Below are 22203 nucleotides of genomic sequence, written 5' to 3'. Positions count from 1 at the left end.
AATTGTTCAAGAATTGTTAAAGAAAATCTAGAAAAATCAAAAAATCATAATCTGCAAAAATTATAGAGAAAAAAAATCTTGTCTATTTTTATCCAACAAAAATCTCGGTAAAGAAACAACGATTCTCAAATTTCATAACAAATATCGATTTGAAAAGATCACGAGGAAAATTCAGCTGAAAATGTGGAAAAATAAAACTTTTCTGGAAAAGTACCGCAACATTCTAGAAGACAAAAATATCCCCATTTCTACAATCTATTCACCTTTTTTGCCCCGAGAACGAAATGAAATGCCCATTAATTAGACATACACAGAAACACCAACAAAAAATTCCAGAAAACATTTTTTTTCTCGACCAAACAGACAATTTTTTTTAATTTTCTTTTTCCAAGCCCCTTCTCCCTTCCTGCTTGCCAGCATGTCTTTCTCGCTCTGCCAATCGGGAGGGGCCAATGGGGGCAGGGCACGGCTCGGCGCGAGAACCATTCCGCGGCCGAGCCGCTCCACGTCGGGGGTAGAGTGAGGAAGGGGGGGGGCAAACACACTCAAACCCCTCCCTCCCCGAGTGTGCGCCTTCGTCGCAGACGACCGCCGCCAGTTACGCTTCCCTTTTCCCCGTCAGCCTCGCCCACCAGTGGGAAGGAAAAGACGGGACACAACTACAGCAGGGCGGACGAGCAAGCAAGCGGCCCCGCAGTTTCTTCTTGACAACCCCCACCCCCGCATCCCCGCAGGAAGGAAGGCAAGATGATCGCAGCTCAGCTCCTGGCCTACTACTTCACCGAGTTGAAGGATGATCAACTCAAAAAGGTACAAAGGGCTCAGGCCAGGCTGCAAAAACGCCACTCGCGTCTTCTACGGCAGCCATGTTACTTGGCGGCCGGCTGGCTGGCTGGGAGGATGCTAGAGGAGAAGGCGGCGGATGGACGCGCTAGCGGCGGCGCAGGCTCATCGGCGTGCCCTTGACGCGGACACCTCCCGTGACCGCTCGCGTCGATGTCAGCCGGCGAGGCTTCCGGATTCTTGCACACGCGCGCGCTCAAACGTTCCCGAGATGTGTGACCTTGCACATATTAGCCGCCGGCCCATAGCCGCTATGCTAGCGCGCGTGCGCGCGTGAGACTGAGATGACAGACCGGCGACGCGGATGGAGGGTCGGGGGAGGGGCCTTGTACAAGTCAAGTGGAGGGAGGGGAAGGGGAGGGGGCTGCTGTGACGTCACAGTGCAGCAGATGCACGTGCGCGGAAACGAATGCAAAGAGGGCCTCTGGGGAAACATCACGCACGAAAAGACAAGATAATACCCCCCCCCCCACCCAAAAAAACCAATCCTAGAATTCTCTTCCTCCCCCCACGGCCCTTTTTCCAGAGATTGGTTGAATGGAGGCAACTAATCTGTTCTTGTGGCCTTTCATTCAATTGTCGAGGCCCTCCATTGATGGCTCGGTGGGGGCCTTCCCTGGGGGTGGTCATTTGTTCTCGCCTCGGCCGGGCATCTGCGGGTGCCCCTCCTCCAACACACTTGATTCAAATGATGAGGATTTCTCTCCATGCAGCTTCCGCAGAGCTTGCCGATTATTTCGATCAGGTGTGCTGGAGGAGGGAAACATCTGAAACGGGCCGCACTGCTGCACTCGAGGACTGGAGTTGCCCCCTTGCCCCCAAACATATCATTTTTGGTGGGAAACGATCAGTTTTTTTTCCCTCTCAAAAAAAAAGACAAAATTATGTTAGTAAGATTGCCACTATTTACGCCCCCCCCAAGCCCCCCCCCCAAAATTGTAAATTTGACATGGCCTCTTGATTTCCAAACGTCGGCGGTTCCGTCCAAGCGTTGTTGCAAACCGTGCCCATGTTTCTGTCCCGTTTCCATGTCGTCACGGTCGGTAAGTGAGCATTTTGCGGCCCTGGTTTTTGTGCCCCCCCCCAGATCGACAAGTACCTCTACTCCATGCGGCTCTCCGACGAGACCCTCAAGGACGTCATGAACCGCTTCCGCCGGGAGATGGAGGATGGCCTGGGCCACGGCACCAATCCCAACGCCACGGTCAAGATGTTGCCCACCTTTGTCAGGTCCATCCCTGACGGTTCAGGTAGCATGAACAAAAATTATGGGCAGTTCATTTAGGCGTAGCTGGGAGGACCCCGCCCCCCACCCCCTAGATCATTCATATATGATATTAATAAGAAAAGAAAGTGGCATGGAATTTGTTGCTTCAAACCAAAATGGCTGCCAAAAAGCGATACAGCAGACTCGCTCTCTAGTTGTCTTCACCGGCCGAACTTTGACTGCTTGTCTCATTTGACGAGATGATTGTTCAAACGACTCGCGTTTGCCTGTTCCGGATGGAAACTTTTCATGCGTTTTGCCGTTTGGACAGAGAAGGGGGATTTCATCGCCCTGGATCTCGGGGGCTCCAATTTCCGCATCCTGCGAGTCAAGGTGACCCAGGATAAAAAGCAACCGGTTCAAATGGAGAGCCAGGTCTACGAGACGCCCGACGACATCATTCACGGGAGCGGCACTCAGGTACGCCCCTCGAGCGAGACGCTGGCGGCGAAAGGGGGATAGCGACGCGTCCCACGTCTCGACGACGAGACGCCGGGAGCAAGGGACCGTTTCCAAAACAAAGGCAGCACGACTCGCGTTTCAATGTTTTCCCCGCGTTGCGTCCGCAGCTTTTCGACCACGTGGCGGACTGCCTGGGCGACTTCATGGAGAAACAAAAGATTAAGGACAAAAAGCTTCCCGTGGGATTCACCTTCTCTTTTCCCTGCGCCCAAAGCAAACTGGATGAGGTAAGCGTGCCGAGATACGCTGCCAAAGAAAAGGAACATTGGATGATTTCATGGCGGGCCTCGCAACCGATTGGTTTGCAGGCCGTCTTAGTGACCTGGACCAAGAAGTTCAAGGCCAGCGGCGTGGAAGGCGCGGACGTCGTCAAACTCCTCAACAAGGCCATCAAGAAACGCGGGGTAGGTTCCGCTGAGGTGAAACCCGCAAGGGACCAAAGAATTTGTCATCAGCCAAACTGGTTTGCCAGGACTACGAGGCCGACATCATGGCGGTGGTCAACGACACGGTGGGGACCATGATGACGTGCGGCTTTGACGACCAGCGCTGCGAGGTGGGCATCATTATAGGTAAGTCGGGCTTGGCGGAACTCGCGGTACCATGAGAACGTGGCATTTTTTTTTTACAACAACAACAACACGGGTGTTACGGGATCGTCGGTGACTAGGGGGAACGAGGAAATCATCGACAACGCTTATGAAAAGGTCAAACTGTTACTTTGGAAACAAAGTGACGATGACCCACATGACTGATGTAGCGGCGCTTAGCAGCGGGGACGCCAAATGTCGACAACAGGGAATGTGTTTTCATTATTTCATGGCTAGCATTGCTTTCAATTCTGATCAATTTGACCCCCCCCCCCCTGAAAAACTGTCACTCAAGAACTCACAAATTCAGTAACATAACCATGGTAATAAATTGCAAAGTCACTTAGCCATTTTCTCACAAATTAGCGGGCAGAAGGCTAAATGTCACTAAATGTCACTTAGCTAGCATAGCTAGTTGTTAGCTGTTGTCAATTCGCCTTCAGGGCATGAATAGTTTGGGGGGATTTTCTTTTGTCTGCCATTTCATCCCAAAGACAAACCGAACAAGATTAAAAACGCAACTTTTTTTTGGGGTGGGGGGGGTTCCCAAACTTGGGTTTGCTTCACTGGAGTTTCAACGGTGTCACTCGCGCTAAAAAAGACTCTGACCACAAGAGCGACAGTTGCGCCGCCCCACTGACGCCTCTCCCAACTTTTCCCGCCGCCAGGAACGGGAACCAACGCCTGCTACATGGAAGAAATGCGTCACATCGACCAGGTGGAGGGCGACGAGGGTCGGATGTGCATCAACACCGAGTGGGGGGCCTTTGGCGACGACGGAACCTTGGAGGACCTGCGCACCGAGTTTGACCGCGAGATCGACAGGGGCTCCATCAACCCGGGAAAGCAGCTGTGAGCGCCAACGTTTCTTGACTCCGCAAGGACGTTTCCGTGCTTCTTTCGGGCCGGACTTTCACCGCCACGTTTCGGAAAGACTGAAAAGAGGCAACCGGACTCTGGGCCCGTTGCGTCGGTGAAAAGTCTTCAGAGTCCGGATGTCTCCGTTCAATCTTTGACGATCGTTGAGAAGCCACAGCAGACACTTTGAAGAAGCGCGAGTGAGAATCGCAGCCGTGTTTTCTTTCCGTTCAGTTTTGAGAAGATGGCCAGCGGCATGTACATGGGGGAGCTGGTGCGACTCATTCTGGTCAAGATGGCCAAAGAAGGTCTGCTGTTTGAAGGACGCATCACGCCCGAGCTCCTGACAAAAGGGAAGATTGAGACCAAGCACGTCTCGGCCATTGAAAAGTGAGTGGCGTGCCGTTAAGCGATACAACATTGTAACACTTTGGGAGGATGATGAAGGCAATGATACCAAAATCAGCTTCCAAAGTGGGCGGAGCTTCCACAATCTCCATTTGCGACCGTTCCGACCATTTTGACTTGACACGGAATGATCCCTCCCCCACCAGGACGAAAGAAGGTCTGAAGAAGTGCATGGAAATCCTAAGCAGGCTGGGGGTGGAGCCCTCCGATGAAGACTGCCTCGCCGTGCAGCACGTGTGCACCATCGTGTCCTTCCGCTCGGCCAACCTGATCGCCGCCACCCTGGGGGGCATCCTGTCTCGCCTGAAGGAGAACAAGGGTGTGGCTCGCCTTCGCACCACCGTGGGCATCGACGGCTCCCTCTACAAGATGCACCCTCAGTAAGCACAATATGTCCCTGCTAGTTACACTATCCTCATTACTATCACAAAAAAACTAAAACTAAAGCTAAAGCCCTAGACGCATCAGATGAGGACGCCTCCCCGGTGAGGTGCTTCACCGGCTGTTTCTGTGATCAGGTACGCCCGCCGCCTGCACAAGATGGTGCGGCGCCTGGTGCCGGACTCGGACGTCCGCTTCTTGCTGTCGGAGAGCGGGAGCGGCAAGGGCGCCGCCATGGTGACGGCGGTGGCTTACCGGCTGACGGAGCAGGCGCGGCAGATCCAGCGGACCCTGGCCGAGTTCCGGCTGGGCAAAGCTCAGCTGCTGGAGGTGAAGAAGCGCATGCGGGTGGAGATGGAAAGAGGCCTCAGGAAGGACACGCACCAGGAGGCCACCGTCAAAATGCTGCCCACATACGTCCGAAGTACGCCGGACGGAACAGGTGAACGACGGCCCTCCTTAGCCCACGCTGATCGGGTCTCCTTCTTGAAATTCCAAGTGACGAGGTAGAAAACGTTTTCCTTTCTGTCCAGAAAACGGAGACTTCCTGGCTCTGGACCTCGGCGGGACAAACTTCCGTGTGCTTCTGGTCAAGATTCGCAGCGGCAAGAGGCGCTCTGTGGAGATGCACAACAAAATCTACGCCATTCCCATCGAGGTTATGCAGGGGACGGGAGAGGAGGTAACGCATGGGCCAGCGTCTTCCCGGAAGGCTTCCGGAAGGGTTCTCGCTTTGCAGCTCCTTTTACCATCCATGTGGCAGCTCTTCGACCACATCGTGCACTGCATCTCGGACTTCCTGGACTACATGGGGATGAAGAGCGCCCGTTTGCCGCTGGGCTTCACCTTCTCCTTCCCTTGCCATCAGACCAGCCTGGATGCAGTGAGTTTGCCCGCAAAACTCGAGGCCCGAGTTGGCCACGTCTCAAAGGATTCCCAGCTCCTTTGCCAAGAGCTAATGGCGCTTTGTGTTCGGCAGGGGATACTGGTGACCTGGACCAAAGGCTTCAAAGCCACCGACTGCGAGGGCGAAGATGTGGTGGAGCTTCTGAGGGAGGCCATCAAGAGGAAAGAGGTCATTCAGGCCCGGGGGATGGAGGGGGCTCCATTTAGTAACAAAGGGCTCAATTAAGAGGCATTTTATTTGTCAGTGTCTGTCAAAGCCAGCTTCTCCCCATGTCCCAAAGTACGTGGAACCACCCACGCGGAGTCGTGTTGTCCCGTAACAAATAGCCGGAAAGACTCCAAACTAAGGAAATGCATCACGGTTGACGTGTCCAACCGCCATCTTTGACTCATCTCAGGAATTTGAGCTGGACGTGGTGGCCATCGTCAACGACACCGTGGGCACCATGATGACCTGCGCCTATGAGGAACCCACCTGCGAGGTGGGCCTGATTGCGGGTAAGTCTTGGAAGAGGTTTTTCCAACACCCATCTGCTTGTTAGCCCCCGCGAGGGGATCTCGTGGACTCTGAAAAGCTCAGCTGGAATGTTGGCCGGGAACGGGGGCAACCTGTCCTTCCCATCGCTGAGTAACAAGTGTTTTTGGTTTTTGGTTGATGTTGCCGTTTCCTGCCCTCAGGGACGGGCAGCAACGCCTGTTATATGGAGGAGATGAAAAACGTGGAGATCGTGGAAGGGAACGAAGGTCGGATGTGCGTCAACATGGAATGGGGAGCGTTCGGAGACAACGGTTGCCTGGATGACATCAGAACCCAGTACGACCAGGCGGTGGATGAGAACTCGCTCAACGAAGGCAAACAAAGGTCGGGACGCTTTTCGGTTTTTTTCCCCGAGTACTTTTAAGTGGGCGATTCTTAACCAATTTGCCTCTTTAGATACGAGAAGATGTGCAGCGGCATGTACCTGGGGGAGATCGTCAGGCAGATTTTGATTGACCTCACCAAACGCGGATTCCTTTTCCGCGGACAAATCTCGGAAACGTTAAAGACCAGAGGCATCTTTGAGACAAAGTTCCTGTCTCAGATCGAAAGGTGGGTCGCTTAGCAAAGTTTGCCAGACTTTCAGTCTTTCCAAATCATTCTTTGGACTCGGGATTTATTGTCCGGACGAGCGGACGAGACCCAAACTGCAGGGACGGCAGTTCTTCTCGACCTCACGTTGGTCTGGGCTCCTTTCGCTCTTGCTTTTGACTCGGTACAGGGTCCTCAAAGTCCGGGGTCTTGAGGTTCTCGGCTTCTCTACTTGGCCACGTCTCTTCAATACCTTGGTCTCCACTGCTCAAAGTCTCGGTCTTGATTTGGTCCCGGCTCTTTCTTTGGCTCCACAATGTTCTTTGTTTTGACTTGGTCCTTCATTTCAAGTCCTGATCTTGACTCGGCCTTGGGGCTTCTTATTTTTGCAACGAAAAGATGTAGCCGCGCAGCTAATGATGAGAATTACTAGAAAAAGGTCAAACCGCCGCCGACGGCAACAGCCGCGAGGGATCCAGCAGTGACTGCCCTGCTATTGACATGTCGCCCCCCCCCACCCCCCCACCCCACAGCGATCGGCTGGCTCTGCTGCAGGTCAGGGCCATCCTGCAGCAACTGGGGCTGGACAGCACCTGCGACGACAGCATCATCGTCAAGGAGGTTTGCGGTACGGTGTCCCGCCGCGCCGCCCAGATCTGCGGGGCCGGCATGGCAGCGGTTGTGGACAAGATTCGCGAGAACCGGAGACTGGACCACCTGGATGTGACCGTGGGCGTGGACGGAACGCTCTACAAGCTGCACCCACAGTAAGGCCAACTTCATCGCCATACAAGAGTTGACTCTTTTGACACCCGTGCAAAATTGGCAACCCATCTACTGCGACGATAACCGCTACAGAATAGGAAGTCGAGATCGACTCGTTCCGTGTTTGGCTTATGACGTAGCTAAGCCGCTAGAAACGGGTCAAAGAGAGGCGGCCACTCAAAACCCGCCGAGTTTACAACCCCTCCTGGTTTTGCCGGTCAGCTCCCAATTCCGTATTCGTACCTTTCACACAGGACATCCAATTAATTCTTTAACGCCACAAGACGTACATGTACGTCTTTTTAAAATTAGGCCCCGCCTCCCAATGACGTACTTGTACGTCCAAGTCTTTTTTTTTTTTTGCGTCATAGGAGGGTCTGATGCAATCTGTGAATGAGAATAAATGCTTAGCAATGTAAATCATGTAAAGAAGCGACCAGTAGGTGGCAGTGGCGCCACCTCCGTTTCTCTCTCGCAAGCCGCCTCCCTCACCGCGACTCCTCTCCCTCTGCCCCTCCCTGCAGTTTTTCGCGGATCTTCCAGCAAACGGTGAAAGAGCTCTCCCCGAAATGCGACGTGAATTTCCTCCTGTCCGAGGACGGTAGTGGGAAGGGGGCCGCCCTCATCACAGCGGTGGGCTGCCGTCAGAGGGAGCAGGAAGCTCAGCAACACTGAAGGCACTCGCGGGAAAAGGACGAAAGGAACTCTCCGCCGCTTCGTGGCCATCGTTCGCCCCCCATCCCTCCAACGGCCGTGACCCACCCCCCCGCCGCTTGACCGCTGCCCCCAAGTCAGGGCGGCGCACAACAAGCTCTGCATATTTATTGCTCGGCACCAGCAGCTTTCTGGCGTTTGTCCGTTCGCCTCGGTAGCTCGTCGTTGTCTAAACTCCGTGGGTGTCTAATATTTGTGTATTGCTAACCTTATTTTTATATGGAGGCAAATAGATGACTATTTATACAGCCGAGGCCATTCCCATAACATTTTACACCACCGGGACAAGAAAATGCTTTCACTTTTTATAAACACACACACACAGAAGCCTGATGGGCCAAGCAAGGCGTTCCCCAAGGTACCTTGCGAAACGCTGGGCAACAAGAGCTCGCCGGCAAGTCACGGCTGCCCCGTTCCTTCCCATGACATCACGCGCAAAGTTAAACGAGCAGAGATTGGGGACTCGAGTTGTTGCAAATTGGACTTGACCAAAGGTTCTCGGTTGTAGGTTGAGAAATAAGTTCAAGTTCAAAGTCTGCCGTCTCTTTCGGAAAGCCGCAAGTCCACGCAGCGGTTGGTTTGGCCAATTGGCGCAAGACAAAAATGACGTGTTCTGATCTCTGCCCGTTGACTGCTGGTGTGCATCTTGTCCGTGTTGGTCACGTGTCCATGTAGCGGGCGGCAAATGTTAGCCGTCGTTTAGAACTTCTTTGTGAACTACTACGCTTTATTGTCGTGATGAACCCCGCATCAACTCTGACCGCGAGGGGTGGAGTACTACTACTACTGCTGCTGCTGCTTTATTGTGTATATTGTGTCAGGGGCGTGCGTGCGTGTATGTGTCCGAGCAGTCCGCTTCCAGTGTCTAAAAGCTGTGTGGAGACCGCATGCCTTACACACAGACGAGAATGGGAACGCACGAGATGTGATGCCTTTTGTTTCACGCGGAAGAAGACGACACTTGATGATTAAATTCTATTTTGTTGTGGAACAAAGTCCGCCGTCTCTTTCTGAAAGCCGCAAGTCCACGCAGCAGTGGTTTGGCCAATTATTTTAATCGTGGATTTATCATTCCATCAAATATTTGATCCAAACTTCTCTTTATGAGAGAAAATCGGGACATTATTTCAAATTGAGGGTGCGGAAAATGCACCACGATATTTTCAACAGGCTACAATAGTGTCTCTGCAGGTCCGAATAAAAAAAATCGATCAGGCAGATGCAGCTGATCCAAAATGCTGCCGCCAGAGTCCTTACAAGCACGAGGAAACTGGACCGCACCACTCCTGTCCTCACATAACTTCACTCGCTTTCTGTGAGTCAAAAGAATAGGTTTGAAAATCTTGCTGCCGGTCTTAAAATCCCTCAATAGTCTTGGACCAAAATACAGTCAAACTACAGTTTTCCAACGTCTTGGTTCTCGATCAAAAATTGATTTTTTTATGCCTCGGATGGCGAACAAATGTCGGTTCTCGAACAAACCGAGCGCACGTGAATGCATCATTTTACTCCTCTCGTCTTCCTTACGCGAGGAAGTGACGCTTCCTCGTGTTGCTTTCCATTGTGAGCAGACGTGTTCAATAAACATTTTTATTTTAAAAAGAGCCTGGTTTCGGTTTTCTGGAACGGATCATTGACGAAAACCGAAGTTTGACTGTACACATAAAATGAAGCACACGGATCCTTCAGCAGCATTAAGTTAGCAGGCTCCTCACTCGTGAAACACATTCCCCAAATAGCTCAGGTCCACCCAATTCGTCAGTTTATTTGAAATCAAGGCTGAAAGTAATTTTTTACTGCGGCATTGGTGTTATATATATATATATATATATATATATATATATATATATATATATATATATATACGGTACACGGAGTAATATGCGAATAGGCGACATTAGAGCTGTATAGATCACAACATATGTAAATAAATCACTCACTCAAGCTATTCCAGATGTGTGTCATTCCTGGCTGATGCGTTCAGGGACTCCCGAACCACCTGTTAAGAGAGGGGGAAAAAATAACAGTGACATATTTTCCGCGTTTTGTTGTCTTTCACAGTTCGAATCCAGTAGCAAATTGGTCCGTAACGAGTCTAATCCGTTCGACTCATTTCGATGCTCATGGATCGCAACAATAATTTTCGTCTTTACGTTGCCGCGTGAGACTGTGAGGGCATTTACAGGTGTTCCTGAACGCGACGCGCACTCGAAGGTAGCGAGTCCTACTTCCAGACGTCTTGTGAGCATGCGCCTGTTTCTTTGAGCGCTCTGGTTGCTTTTCTTCAGTTTTTTTTTCCTGCTGCGGTTTAAACATCACGTCCCTGCTGTGCTGTACGTGTGTGGGGGGGCGGGCGTGCATGCTTGTGTTTTCCCCCCCCTGCCCTCACCATCACGCAGGCAGCTCTCAACTGCAGGCTTTCTTGCTGCATCCACCCCGCTGAAACAAACAAAAAGAAAATAAAGACACGAGAGTTCCGAAGTGTCAGCGCACGTCTCAGGTATGCAATCAACATTGAACATCGCGCGTGCATGCTCACCGCGTATCTACTTGGCGGTGACGTTGATAACAGAAAAACAGGCAGTAGCTCGTTAGCTCGACGTGCTAACGTGGCTAGCTAGGGTAAGCTAGCATGTAGCTAGGTTAAGGAACGTGGGAGGTTGGGGGGGTGTCGAGTGAGAGCGGATAGCCGCCTGAATTTAATCTTATAAGAAACACGCGTACATTTATCGATACTTGTTTGTCGAGTCGACTGGAAACGGCCATTCTCGCGCGGCCAACGTCAACAGCTATCGCCGAGCTAGCCGAGGCGACGTCATTCGGGTTTGGACTTCAGACCACCTGCTCCATGACGTCACTCTCCCGGTCAAACCGCTGCCACCTTTTCCAAGTGGGACATATTGTACAGCAGGGGTAGGGAACTCCGGTTCCTCGAGAGTCATATCCTGCGCTGTTTTAGAGCCACCCGATTCGAATGATCAGCTCGTCAGCAAATTCCGTCGTGGCCTAAAAAGATCGTCCTCAATTGAATCGGGTGTGTTGGAGGAGGGAGGAATCGAAAACAGGCAGGATATGGCTCTCGAGGAACCGGAGTTCGCTACCTCTGTTGTACAGACTTGAGTTTCCACCCTTGTGGGTACAACACCAACAACACCCTTGTTGGTGTGCCTCGTTTCACCCACACCAGCCACGCTTGTTTTGCCCACGCGAGGTTGCCTCGTTGACCATTAAACCCGCGAAGCTGTCGGCATTACGCTCACAGGTGCCCGCGCACGTGACTTTTCGTTAGCATTAGCCGTCCACTTAGCTCGCTCTATTTTGGGAGGACAATTTAAATGGGGACCAAAACCACCCGCGATAAATGAAAATCCGCGAAGTAGCGACCTCCCCCCTCCCGTTACGTATGTTTCTGAGTATAGAAAACATTTATAAGGCCAAATTTAATGGTATACGTGCATGTCGAAGTAAATTTTGTAGTAATGCTGTATACTAATAGATTTAAACGTGTATAGGTTAGGTTTGTGTATGAATAACAAAATACAGTAAACAGAAACATGTCGTACTGTATATGTGGCTTGCTGTCGTTTTGCTGACTTTCGAAGCTTCTTGCGGGTTGTTTGCGGAATTTATGCGTACTTAATTTATTATTATTATTTCATGAATATGTTTGGAAAAATCCGCAAGGCACTGAAGCCACGATAAACGAGCCGCAAACTAGCGAGGGATCATTTTACTGTTAACCTTTTGAGGGTTAAACTTTGTTTAAAAACACAGTTAAGCAAAATAATTCACATTTTAAGGTCAGACGGCAGATTATTATTATTTTTTTGTTTGTTTGTTTGATTCTGATGTGGATCAATGGATTTATGCACTAATAATTGGTGTATCTGTTATATATGTACGATTGCGGCTTAGATTCAAGTGTGCTCAATTGTCCCGAAATATCTCCTTGCCTCTCTTCGAGGAATTGTTCATTGTTTGGCCAAACTGTTGCTTGTTGCGAATTTTGCTGCTGTCGTTGCTCATGATAAAAGTAGAAATGATCATCCGAGAGTCGCCTTGTATCGCAAGAACCTCCCAAATTGGCTCACTCTTAAGTCAGCCTGCCGCCGTATAGGCCATTCGAAACCTTTGTAGGGGGGAACGGCATTTACTGAAGGTTCATGACTATTGGCGGGGGGTATCCTGCTTCCACAAACTAAGAGGTGATTTTTGTCTGATTCCTCAGCAAAAGGAATAAGTGATTCTTCCCCACCGCGCTCCAGAGGGCCGCGACAACAAAAACAGCAGCAGCAGCAGCAGCTGGCCTCGCTCGGCGGCATCCTCCCCCATGACTCCGTGAGCTGCGAGCCGGCCCCGCCGTGGCCCATGCGCTGTACCCGTTTCCCTCCCCGTCCTCCTCATCCCTCAAGCTGACGCAGAACCCGAGGCACCTCCCTCCCCTCCCTCTCCCCCACCCCCACCCGGTCCCCAGCGACTCGCCGCCGCCGCCCGTCATGGCGCCCGGCACCGAGACGGTCCACTACATCCACTTGCACAACTCCAGCCAGTCGGTGCTGGAGGCCCTGCGCACCCAACGGCGCGAGGGCCTCTTCTGCGACGTGACGGTGCGCATCCACGACGCCTCGCTGCGGGCGCACGCCTGCGTCCTGGCGGCCGGCAGCCCCTTCTTCCAGGACAAGCTGCTCCTCGGCCACTCGGAGATCTCCGTGCCGCCGCTGGTGCCCGCCGAAACGGTCAAGCAGCTGGTGGACTTCATGTACAGCGGCTCGCTGGTGGTGCTCCAGTCGCAGGCGCTCTGCATCCTCACCGCCGCCAGCATCCTGCAGATCAAGACGGTCATCGACGAGTGCACGCAGATTATCTCGCAGAGGAAGGCGGCGGCCGCCGCCGCCGCGGCGGCCGCCGGCGGGGGGATGCTGGGCGCCGTCCTCCCCAAGCAAGAGGAACGCGGCGCCGGCGGCAAAGGAAGGGAGAGCGGCGGCAGCTGCTCGGGCGGCGGCGCGGGATACCCCAACTTCCCCAACTTCATGGTGGAGTGCGGAGCCAGTAACATGGGCGGCGAGAGCGGCCCCGGCCCCGGCCCCAGGGTTTCGGCGCAAGTATGGAAAGTATGGCAACACTATAGAATTTGATTTGTGTGTGTTTACGTTCATTTTATTTTCATTTCCATTTTCTAACGTAAATTTTACGTTCATTTACGTTTTCCGGAGGCCATCATGAACGCCTCTCGAGTCAAATGAACGGCTGTAGCTCCATCTAGTGGATGCGTTGTAGATTACGCCTTATAATGCGGTGTGTTTAATATAAGAGGAAAAATAGGCCATTCATTGAAGGTGGTGCGCCTCATAATCCAGCGCGCCATTTCGTGCGGAAAATACGGAATACGTTGGGCTTCTGGTTCAGGTGACAATGGGGAAGGCCTTTCTTTAATTATTGTAGTATTTGCAGATTTTGGTCCGTTTTTTGGTAAGTTTGTTTTGAAAATTTTTGGGGGAAGAAGCCAAGCCACGTTTCTGGTGGGGGAAAAAACGCATATCACAGTTTGAAAGACACATTGGGCTCCGACAGTGACTGGCACCTGAAGTTCTTTGTTTTGTTTTGCTGAATTCGGGTGCAGTGGATCTTTTGAACCCTTTCGAAGCTATCGCGTGAAAAAGAGAAATGGATGTCATGGTGACACAGAATGCCCCCTTTTTATTGTTTTTCATGGTCTATGTGTAAGGACCCTTGCGGGCCCCTGGAGCAGGCCAACAATCTGATGGCGCTGGGGGACATGGGCCCGGCGTCCCTGTGCGGAAACGGCGAGGCTCTGGGCGGCGGCCTGCTGAAGCCGAGCGCCGGCTGCACGCAGGACGTTCGCTACAAGCTGCGCGACCTGCTGGCGCAGTCGGCGGACGGCGGGGGCCCCGCTCAGGCCGCCGGCCTGGCGGCGAGCTGCGGCTCCGGCGGCGCGGACGGCGCCGGCAGGGACGGTCTCCGCGGCAACGCCGCCGACCTCGCCGACGACCTGGTGGCCATGGAGCACTTCAGCGAGGAGGAGGACTTGGAAGGCAGGGAGCGCGGCAGAGACGCAGACCGAGACAGGGGGGCCGGGCACAGCCGCAAGCAGAGGCAGCCGCTCAGACTGCAGGCAAGTGTGTGTGTGTATTAGTGCTGTCATGCGATTAAAAAAAAAAGTGTGAGTTAATTTGGATCTGTAATTAATCTCCATTTTAATCTAATCTAAAAATGAACATGGAAAAAAACCCTGTTTTTATTTTAAATTTTTTAAAATTTTAAAAACGGGAAAACCCGAGCACAATCTCCAAATGTACAGTAGATTTGATTTGATTTTTTACGACACATAACTATCTGTACATATGTGCAGCGCGCGGGTAGTGTTGCTACCTCCGCTAAAGGGGGTGGGGGGGTTGCCATGGTTACAGCTTTCAGGCACGCAGGGCTGGGATGGCTCGGCTTTTCTTTGCTTTTGCCTCCTCTCGCGCCGCATTGGCGCACATGAGTGACACGTTGGTGCACAGTGCGCCTCTCTCGCCCAAAGCTATGGATGTCCGCATGCTCACCGTAGATCAAGAATAGAGGCCGTTGCTGCCCCCCCCCCCCCCTTCCCCCTAATTTCATTCACGTCATCTATTCCAGGTGCTGGGAGGCGAGGGCGTGGTGGTGAAAGACGAGGGCGTGCAGGACACCGACGGGACGGCCTTCGCCCTGGAGGACGCCCGGCGGGACGCGGAGCAGGGGGGGCCCCAGGGTGCCATGGCGGGCTTCGGACAGGTGAGACCTCCAAATGGATGCAAACAATACAGCGCATTACGGATGGGCTGCAATAGGCAATGCCTCACTCCACGCTGCCCCCCCCCCCCCCCCCCCCCGGCTACGATAAGAACACAAACAACAACAACATTGATTGATCATGGGTTTATTTCTTATATGTCTTATATAATTCAGGCATACAAGATTATTATCGCCAAAAAAACGATCCAACTTTAGCTGCTTCCCCCGCGATATCCCCGCAATAAACCTTGGCAACACTTGTTTTAGCGTTACACGACTCGGCGATCGTCTGCTTTTCTGCGCGGCGGAGGCCGATCTCGCCAATCTCATCTCGCGAGAACGGAAATCTCGTCACGCGAGATCAAAACAACAATGGCGGCCATTGTCAAACTGCGATCGTTGCCGGAAAAAAGATTTTTTTTTTTTTTTGACAGAGAAATGTCCTTGCGTCCCAAAAACTCCCGTTATTTGGAACTGTTTATGAACGTGAAACAAATGCCAAAAAAAAGCGTCACGAACCGCAGCAAATTCGGAGCAAATGAAATCGGTGGCGTTTCCCTCGCGTCAACCAGGAACACATTGAAAAGCTGAGAAAGGCGCCGGGAGGCAAAGGGCAGGTACGCAGCAATTTGACGCTTTGCGACCGGGAGGCCCTCGCCCTCCGGTCAAACACTCCCTGATCTTCGCAAGCCTTCCTTGTACCAAGTCAGGATTTCTACCCCCACTTTCAGTCCCCCCCCCCGGACGAGCCGGCCTTTGGTTTGCCCGAGATCTCGATTTCGGGGGATGGAATTCTTGAGTCTCTGTCGCTAACTCCACTCCAACTGTCGCAGGCGGAAGAGTCCTGTCTCGGATAATCACTTTGAGAGAAGAGCGAAAACCCCGCCCGGTTCATTGAGCGTAAATTTTGTCTGGCCGCAAACTCCCCGGCGGCCCCTCCCGAATGTCTTTTTCCAACAAGCGCCGTGCTCTCGCGCCGGTTTTTTTGTTTTTGTTTTTGAAGGCGCCGCGCGCGACAGTTTCAAGTGGCGGGGAGTCGTCAGAATCGGCGCCGTAACTGACAAGTTAATTGCCGCCGCCGGCACCATAATAAGCGGCCCGAGATCCTTCAAAAGTGCACCGAAAGACGGGCGGGCCATGCGGCCCGACCAGTCCGACGGCAGCGTTCTCCCCGACGTACGTACGCAAAGCCACTTTTGGCGACCTCGACGACAAACGCCAACATTCTCGAGCAAACGCGCACGGAAAAGCAAAAGGCGGGTCTTGAGACTTAAGGGCGTCACGCCGCTCAGATGAGGGCCGCGCTGATGGAGGTAAGCGGCTGCCTGCTGCTCTCCGGCCGCCAAAAGGGTCCCCAAAGCGCTGCCCCGTGTTTCATTGTGTGTGTGTCTCCCTCCTCGTCCAGGACTTCTACGATGAGCAGGGCGTCTTCAGCGAGAGTTTCTGGCCGCCCAGCGAGCCTCCTCAAGCCATGGCCTTTAATCCCAGAGGACGGGTCAGCAAGCCTCTGACTCCGCCGCCGACCTCGCAGTCCATCAACAACCAGGTACGCGCTTCGGGACGCCCGACGCATAGCAAGGCTCTCTCGTTGAAAACGGCTTCCGAGTATTGTGGCGGAGCAGGTTATTGTGTACTCTGTACCTTTATCGGGCTCCTCTACACGCCATCAGACCATCGTATTTCGTTTCAGATTTTCTCCGGAACAGTAGAAAGTTGTGTCGTCGGCAAATAAGGTACATTGAAGGCGTTTTGAAACGCGGCGAATATCATTTAGATACTACAAAATGAATAGTTTGGGGCCTAGCGCAGACCCTTGAGGAACCCCATGAGTGATCATCGAGAGCTAAAAACGCAAAAAATGTCCTGAAATGTAAACCGTATTTGCCACTTTTTGCTTCAGTGCATCGGACGTTGCGCCGCTTCTTCCGTTAGCGCTCGCCGGCGGCCCTGAGACTTTATCATAATAATAAACGGCCGCGAAAGAATTCTGACCTCGAGCCGCCGACGAAGCCCAAATCTCATCGGACGCTCGGCGCGGCGCGCAGCTTCTTTTCCAGTACCCGGTGAGCCAATCGCAGCCGCCGCCATTCTACATGGGAGGGATGGACACCATGGCGGGCGGCGAGTCCGGCCCGCAGGCCCCGCCCCCGGCCCCCATGACCCCGGCGCCGCCGCCGCCGCCCTCCACCGGCGCACCGGCCGGCCCCGCCTGCTCTTCGGGCCCCTCGCCTTCCTCCCAAGGATCCGAGACGTCCTTTGACTGCACGCACTGTGGCAAATCCTTGCGTTCCAGGAAGAACTACAGCAAGCACATGTTCATCCACTCCGGTGAGTTTCACGCCGAAGCCAGCGAGAAGCTAGCATAGGTGTCAGCTAAGGAAGGGAAGTGTTGTGGGCGAGACGAGACATTAGAAGGCGCAACCACCGAGCACAGATTCTTCTTCTCTGATGAATGTCGTGGGCAAAAATGCAGAAAACAGTCCACATCAGGAACAATAGCAGCATGAGACAAAAACAAACCAAAAAAAAACAATGCAAGGCTCATGACTTGCCGACGGCTGCCGATTCGGGCGCCATCTTGGGAAAAAAAAGGGAAGAAGAAAATGTTGTCGGTTGACACCACTCATAAAATTGTAACAACAACAACAAAAATGGAAGATTCCGTTTAGGATTTTACTGTAATCTTAAAATAATTGTATATATATTTTTTATCCCTTTTGTAATATTTGCGGTTTAATTTGATGATTTAAATTCCTGTAAAACATCTTCCTAGCTGATTTTTTTTTTAATTTTAGCACTGCTACGACTCTTAACTACTTTAGTTTTGGTTTATGATTTTAAAAAGCAAAATTGGTCCTGACGCCTCGCTCATGATGGCTTTCATTGGAAGGTTAGTCAGTGTGGTGGTACTTGGAGGGACACCATCATTATCCTTTTTTTTTTAATTGGGGGTGTGGGTGGGGGGGCTACCCGTTGGTGTCAAACTCTTGAGAACCACCGCCCGCCCTCGACATTCCAGCCGTCACTCAAAGCGCCCCCCCTCCCCTTTCCCTGCCCTTAGGTCAGAAACCTCACCAGTGCTCCATCTGCTGGCGCTCCTTCTCCCTGCGCGACTACCTCCTCAAGCACATGGTGGTGCACACGGGCGTGCGCGCCTTCCAGTGCTCCACGTGCGGCAAGCGCTTCACGCAGAAGAGCTCGCTCAACGTGCACATGCGCACGCACCGCGCCGAGCGCACCTTCCAGTGCGCCGTGTGCCACCGCGCCTTCACCCACCGCACCTTGCTGGAGCGCCACGCCCTGCAGCACGCGCCCCCGCAGGCCGCCGACATGACCTCGCCCGCCAAGCGCAGCCCCCCCGCCGCCATGGGGGGGCCCTCAGGTATGGCCGGGGCGCCCGGCATGGTGGCCATGCCGGGCCACGGCGCCGCGTCCAACTAGAGCCGCCCGGTGGGGGGGTCGCCCCCCCCCCCCGGCCGGCAAAAAGCAGAGGTGGGGGGGTGGGGGGAGGTCGCGTTTTGACTCAACTTTGACTCGCGAATCACGAATCTCGGACACACTTTGCCGCCGTGCGTACTTGACATTGGAAACAAATCTGGAAGACGCGCCGCCAAAGAGTGGATCCATCGCTGACGGCGCAATGACGTTTTTTGTTTTTTTTCCCCCTTGCCGATGAGCGACCGCCGCACGCCCCGTTCAGCCGAAAGTCAAGAGCGAAAATGAGGGCGTCGTCTGACTGGGTCCGCCCCCAAATTTCATGTTCGGGGCCATGGCGAGCTTTCTGTCGGCCATTGATGGCGAAACTACACGAGACGGAGACCGCTCGTGGAGCCGCCAGTCCCATTTTGGGGTGCGCGGCGGGCTCCAGATTGGACGAACGGACCCCAGTTCAGTTCAGTGGGGCCGCAAGTCGGGACTCGACTCGCTTCCGAGGATGACCGGCGCCTCTGCGCCTAGCGCCGGGGAAAACTTCCCGCGGAGGCTCTTTTGGAAGGCGCCGCACACCTCGACACAACCGAATTTCCTCATCCTCGCGGCCGACGACCTCACAGTATTAACCCGCACTTGAAGACAAAAAGGCATCCAATCCAAAATGGCCTCTGCGGGAACGCCGTCCGCAGCGGTTTTTAATCGAGCCCCCCCACCCACCGCCCGTGTCGAATCGAATTCACCGTCATCCGTCAACACGCTTTGGGCAAACTTCCGACGGGGGTCTAGCGGCCGCACCCCCCCACCCCACCCCCTTGATCAAATACCTCGAAATAGGATGGACTCCAAATGGGAAATGTTTGGGGAACATTTCATGCTTCTATTCCACATCCATACACACACCGACAATTACCTCGGCGGTCCAAAGAGAGGCGCTTTTCTTTTTGTTTTTTTTTTTGGGGGGGTGGTGTCATGTTTGAAGCTACAACCGTTCAAGCTTAAAAGATGGATCCGTTTACATTTTTAAATGTTTTCCTACTTCGGTGTAAAAAGGAAAAAAAGAAACGCGCTCAAAGCGTTCACTTTGTTCTTTGTCGCTCCTGTGATGCGGAAGTTACAACAAAATTTTTTTGCTTTTAACGTGAAAGAGCCATTGGGAGGAAGTGAAAGGCAGTGGGAAAACTTTGGACAAATCAATGCTTTCTATCAGGATTTTATATATATATATACATATATATACAGTATATTATAAAAAAAATAACGGTGAATGTTTGGTTGTGTTTCGGGGCTTTTCGATCTTTATTGCCTTTCGCGTGGCGCACGGTTTTTAATTTTTTGTTTTTATTTTTTTAGTCAAACTAAAAATGAATCATGAAATTGTACAATCGCCCCTCAAAGTTTTTGACCAAGTCAAAAAAAAAAAAAGGTGATAATGTGAAGTTATCACATAAATATTTATTGCAATTTGATCTCTATGCACACTTGAGTTTGCACATCCTGTTCCATATTGTCGTCCCCCCCAAGCATTTGGCCTTTTTTTGGGTGTTTTTTTTCCCCTTTGGGCCCCCCCCCCCCAGCCCCCCTCTTCCTTTGTGACATACCTCCTCGCCAGATGCGAATCCAAAAGGATTTTCGTCCGCCGAGACCTTGTGGGGAGGCCCCCCCTTGCAAAAATGGACATGAAATGTCCCCTTGGGTGTCACGTGGCCGAGATGAGAGGCGCCGCGTAATAAGCTAAAATGTGCACGCCAAACCTCTGGTGCTTTTTTTTTTTTTTTTTTTTTTGTCAGAAGGCGGGGTTGTTGTTGTCATTATTGGTGTTGCTATTTTGTGTTCTCTCTCTGGACGTATTTACCTCATTTTTTTGCCAGCTGCCGAGAGCACGCGCGGCGGCGGCGCTTCGCCCAGTCGCCTTGGCGCTGTTTGGCGATTTTTTTTTTTGTGTTTTTTTGCATTTGATTTCTCCTCGGCGGCGGAAGTGCTTGTGGTGCATTCAAGGACCCGTGCGTACAGTCCTGTAACATGTGACGTACTGTGTGATGCCTTTTCTGTTCTTCTTCCTCTTCTGGGATGTTTTCTACGAGAAATTCCTTTCGGGCGAGCAGTGGCGCTATTCGAAACACACACACAAAAAAAAAAAAAGAAGCAAGCGGATCTTTTCTGTACGACGAAAGGCAAAGAGGCATGATTTCAATCTTTTTTTTTTTCTGACGACTTGTAGATGTTGTAGTCGATGACTTTGATTGAATTTGAAAACTGACGGGAGTGATTTCAAGGATTTCTTTCTCCAATTAAAACATCTTCTATGACTGACTTTTTTCCTGCTGCTTATTTGTCGCCCGACGACATCTCAGGCTCTCGACCGACGGTCGCTCTTGCCGTCTCCCGTCGCGCGGCGGCCGCCATTTCGACTCCATCTGAACATTGCTCAAGAAAAACAAGAGCCTCATTCAAGTCCACGGAGCCTCACACCATCTTTGAATTATTATTATTATTTTTTTGTCTCGGTCCATCTGCCGGCGGACAACATCTGTCGCTTTTTTTTTTTTTCCTCTCCACGGCATGCCGAGGGTCGGGCTGGGGGGCTTTTGTGAGTGCTGCCATTGTGTGCTCGTCCATTGTGAGGGTGCGCGCGAAATCATTTGCCGAGGTCTTCAGGGCGCTCGGCAAAACTGCCGCTAAAATTCCCTCCTTATTTGATTATTTTTAATCATGTAAGATTTGTGAGGTGCTCTGGACCATCGCCCCCCCCCCCCCCCCACCGCCCATTCTGCTAACTTGGTTTCAACGCCATGCTCCGACAGATGTGAAGCACTTCCCAAAAGTGTGCTAAGAAGGTAAAAGAAATCAAAACGATTTTAGTTCGAGGGCATTTGAAGAGTCTTCCGAGCCAAAAACTGCCGAAAAATAACCCTTTTTTTCCCCTCTTGAGCTTTTACTTTCTTTTTAGTTGTTTTGCCCGACTTGAGAGGCCGGGCCCATTGTTCATGTTCAATGAAGTGGCGTGAGGGACGTTGTCTTTCATGAATAGACAGCCACCCCCCCCCCCCCAAAAGACCCCCTTTTCTGTCTCCAGGGAGACCCTTTCAAGTCGGGGTGGCGGCCAACAGCGCATCCATTCAAATGGCCGCGGCGGGGTTGCGCCGGCGCGCACGCAGCAGATGGAGGCCACACCAGCGAGGACGTTGAGGATCTTTTTATTTTTTGCAAAAATAGTCTCGGCTAATTCCGTCGTTGACACGGAGCAGAAGAATACAATGTACAGCACAACCCCTCTTAAATAACTTTTTTTTCCCCTTTTTTTTTTTTTTTCGTTCCCATTGACTTGAAGTGCCTTTGCAAATATCATCCAAGAGAAAGCCATTTAAATAATCCTGACAAACAACAACAAATATACAATCGGAAATAACAACACAAAATCCTTAAGTTAACTTAAATTAAATGATCATAAAATCGTAACTTCCCGCTTTTTTTTTTTCCTTCTCTATTTTACAACAAAAGGGACAATCTGTGTGAGAAAGCGTGAAGAGGAAAACAATGCTTTTGTCATGGGCGCATTGGAGGGCAAAAAAAGAAAAACCTTCATAAAAGTTCATCGAGCGAGCACATTTTAAAAATCTTTTTACTTCTTTAATTATCTTTACGAAGAGGCCAGTATGGCCAAACATCCGCCGTTTGATGCGGTTCCTGGGTTTGAGAAAAAGGCCTGGGTGCAAATGTTGCAAAAAACAAAC

At 52.0% G+C, this 22203-nt stretch overlaps 2 protein-coding genes and 1 long non-coding RNA gene across 7 annotated transcripts; 2 read left to right on the top strand and 1 right to left on the bottom strand.

The window, feature by feature from the left end:
* The first annotated feature begins 510 nt into the window (after nucleotides 1-510).
* Nucleotides 511-9258, top strand: LOC127613105 (hexokinase-1). 2 transcript variants are annotated; one of them, XM_052084004.1, is made up of 18 exons: nucleotides 512-810; nucleotides 1931-2093; nucleotides 2382-2530; nucleotides 2680-2799; nucleotides 2881-2976; nucleotides 3045-3144; nucleotides 3831-4014; nucleotides 4255-4410; nucleotides 4575-4808; nucleotides 4947-5251; nucleotides 5343-5491; nucleotides 5573-5692; nucleotides 5789-5884; nucleotides 6114-6213; nucleotides 6394-6577; nucleotides 6650-6805; nucleotides 7318-7551; nucleotides 8074-9258. In XM_052084004.1, exons 1-18 carry the CDS (start codon nucleotides 748-750, stop codon nucleotides 8222-8224), a joined length of 2760 nt encoding a protein of 919 aa, XP_051939964.1. In that variant the 5' UTR covers nucleotides 512-747; the 3' UTR covers nucleotides 8225-9258. The 2 variants fall into 2 exon arrangements, with proteins under 2 accessions (XP_051939963.1, XP_051939964.1); XM_052084003.1 differs by having other exon boundaries at nucleotides 511-810; nucleotides 2680-2976.
* Nucleotides 9259-10202: 944 nt separating this feature from the next.
* LOC127613144 (uncharacterized) lies at nucleotides 10203-11653 on the bottom strand. Its single transcript, XR_007966080.1, has 3 exons — nucleotides 10803-11653; nucleotides 10653-10702; nucleotides 10203-10262 (listed from the first exon to the last, which is right to left on the bottom strand). It is a non-coding gene; the product is annotated as an uncharacterized LOC127613144 (long non-coding RNA).
* Nucleotides 10454-18517, top strand: zbtb45 (zinc finger and BTB domain containing 45). 4 transcript variants are annotated; one of them, XM_052084032.1, is made up of 7 exons: nucleotides 10454-10763; nucleotides 12498-13365; nucleotides 13989-14396; nucleotides 14906-15040; nucleotides 16446-16586; nucleotides 17086-17368; nucleotides 18102-18517. In XM_052084032.1, exons 2-7 carry the CDS (start codon nucleotides 12760-12762, stop codon nucleotides 18479-18481), a joined length of 1953 nt encoding a protein of 650 aa, XP_051939992.1. In that variant the 5' UTR covers nucleotides 10454-10763; nucleotides 12498-12759; the 3' UTR covers nucleotides 18482-18517. The 4 variants fall into 4 exon arrangements, with proteins under 4 accessions (XP_051939992.1, XP_051939990.1, XP_051939991.1 ...); XM_052084030.1 differs by having other exon boundaries at nucleotides 12498-13374; XM_052084031.1 differs by having other exon boundaries at nucleotides 10455-10763; nucleotides 13989-14402.
* The last annotated feature ends 3686 nt before the right edge of the window (nucleotides 18518-22203 follow it).

Source organism: Hippocampus zosterae, chromosome 13 (genome assembly GCF_025434085.1).
Source record: "Hippocampus zosterae strain Florida chromosome 13, ASM2543408v3, whole genome shotgun sequence".
NCBI lineage: Eukaryota > Metazoa > Chordata > Actinopteri > Syngnathiformes > Syngnathidae > Hippocampus > Hippocampus zosterae.
This window is presented reverse-complemented; position numbering and strand designations above follow the sequence as displayed.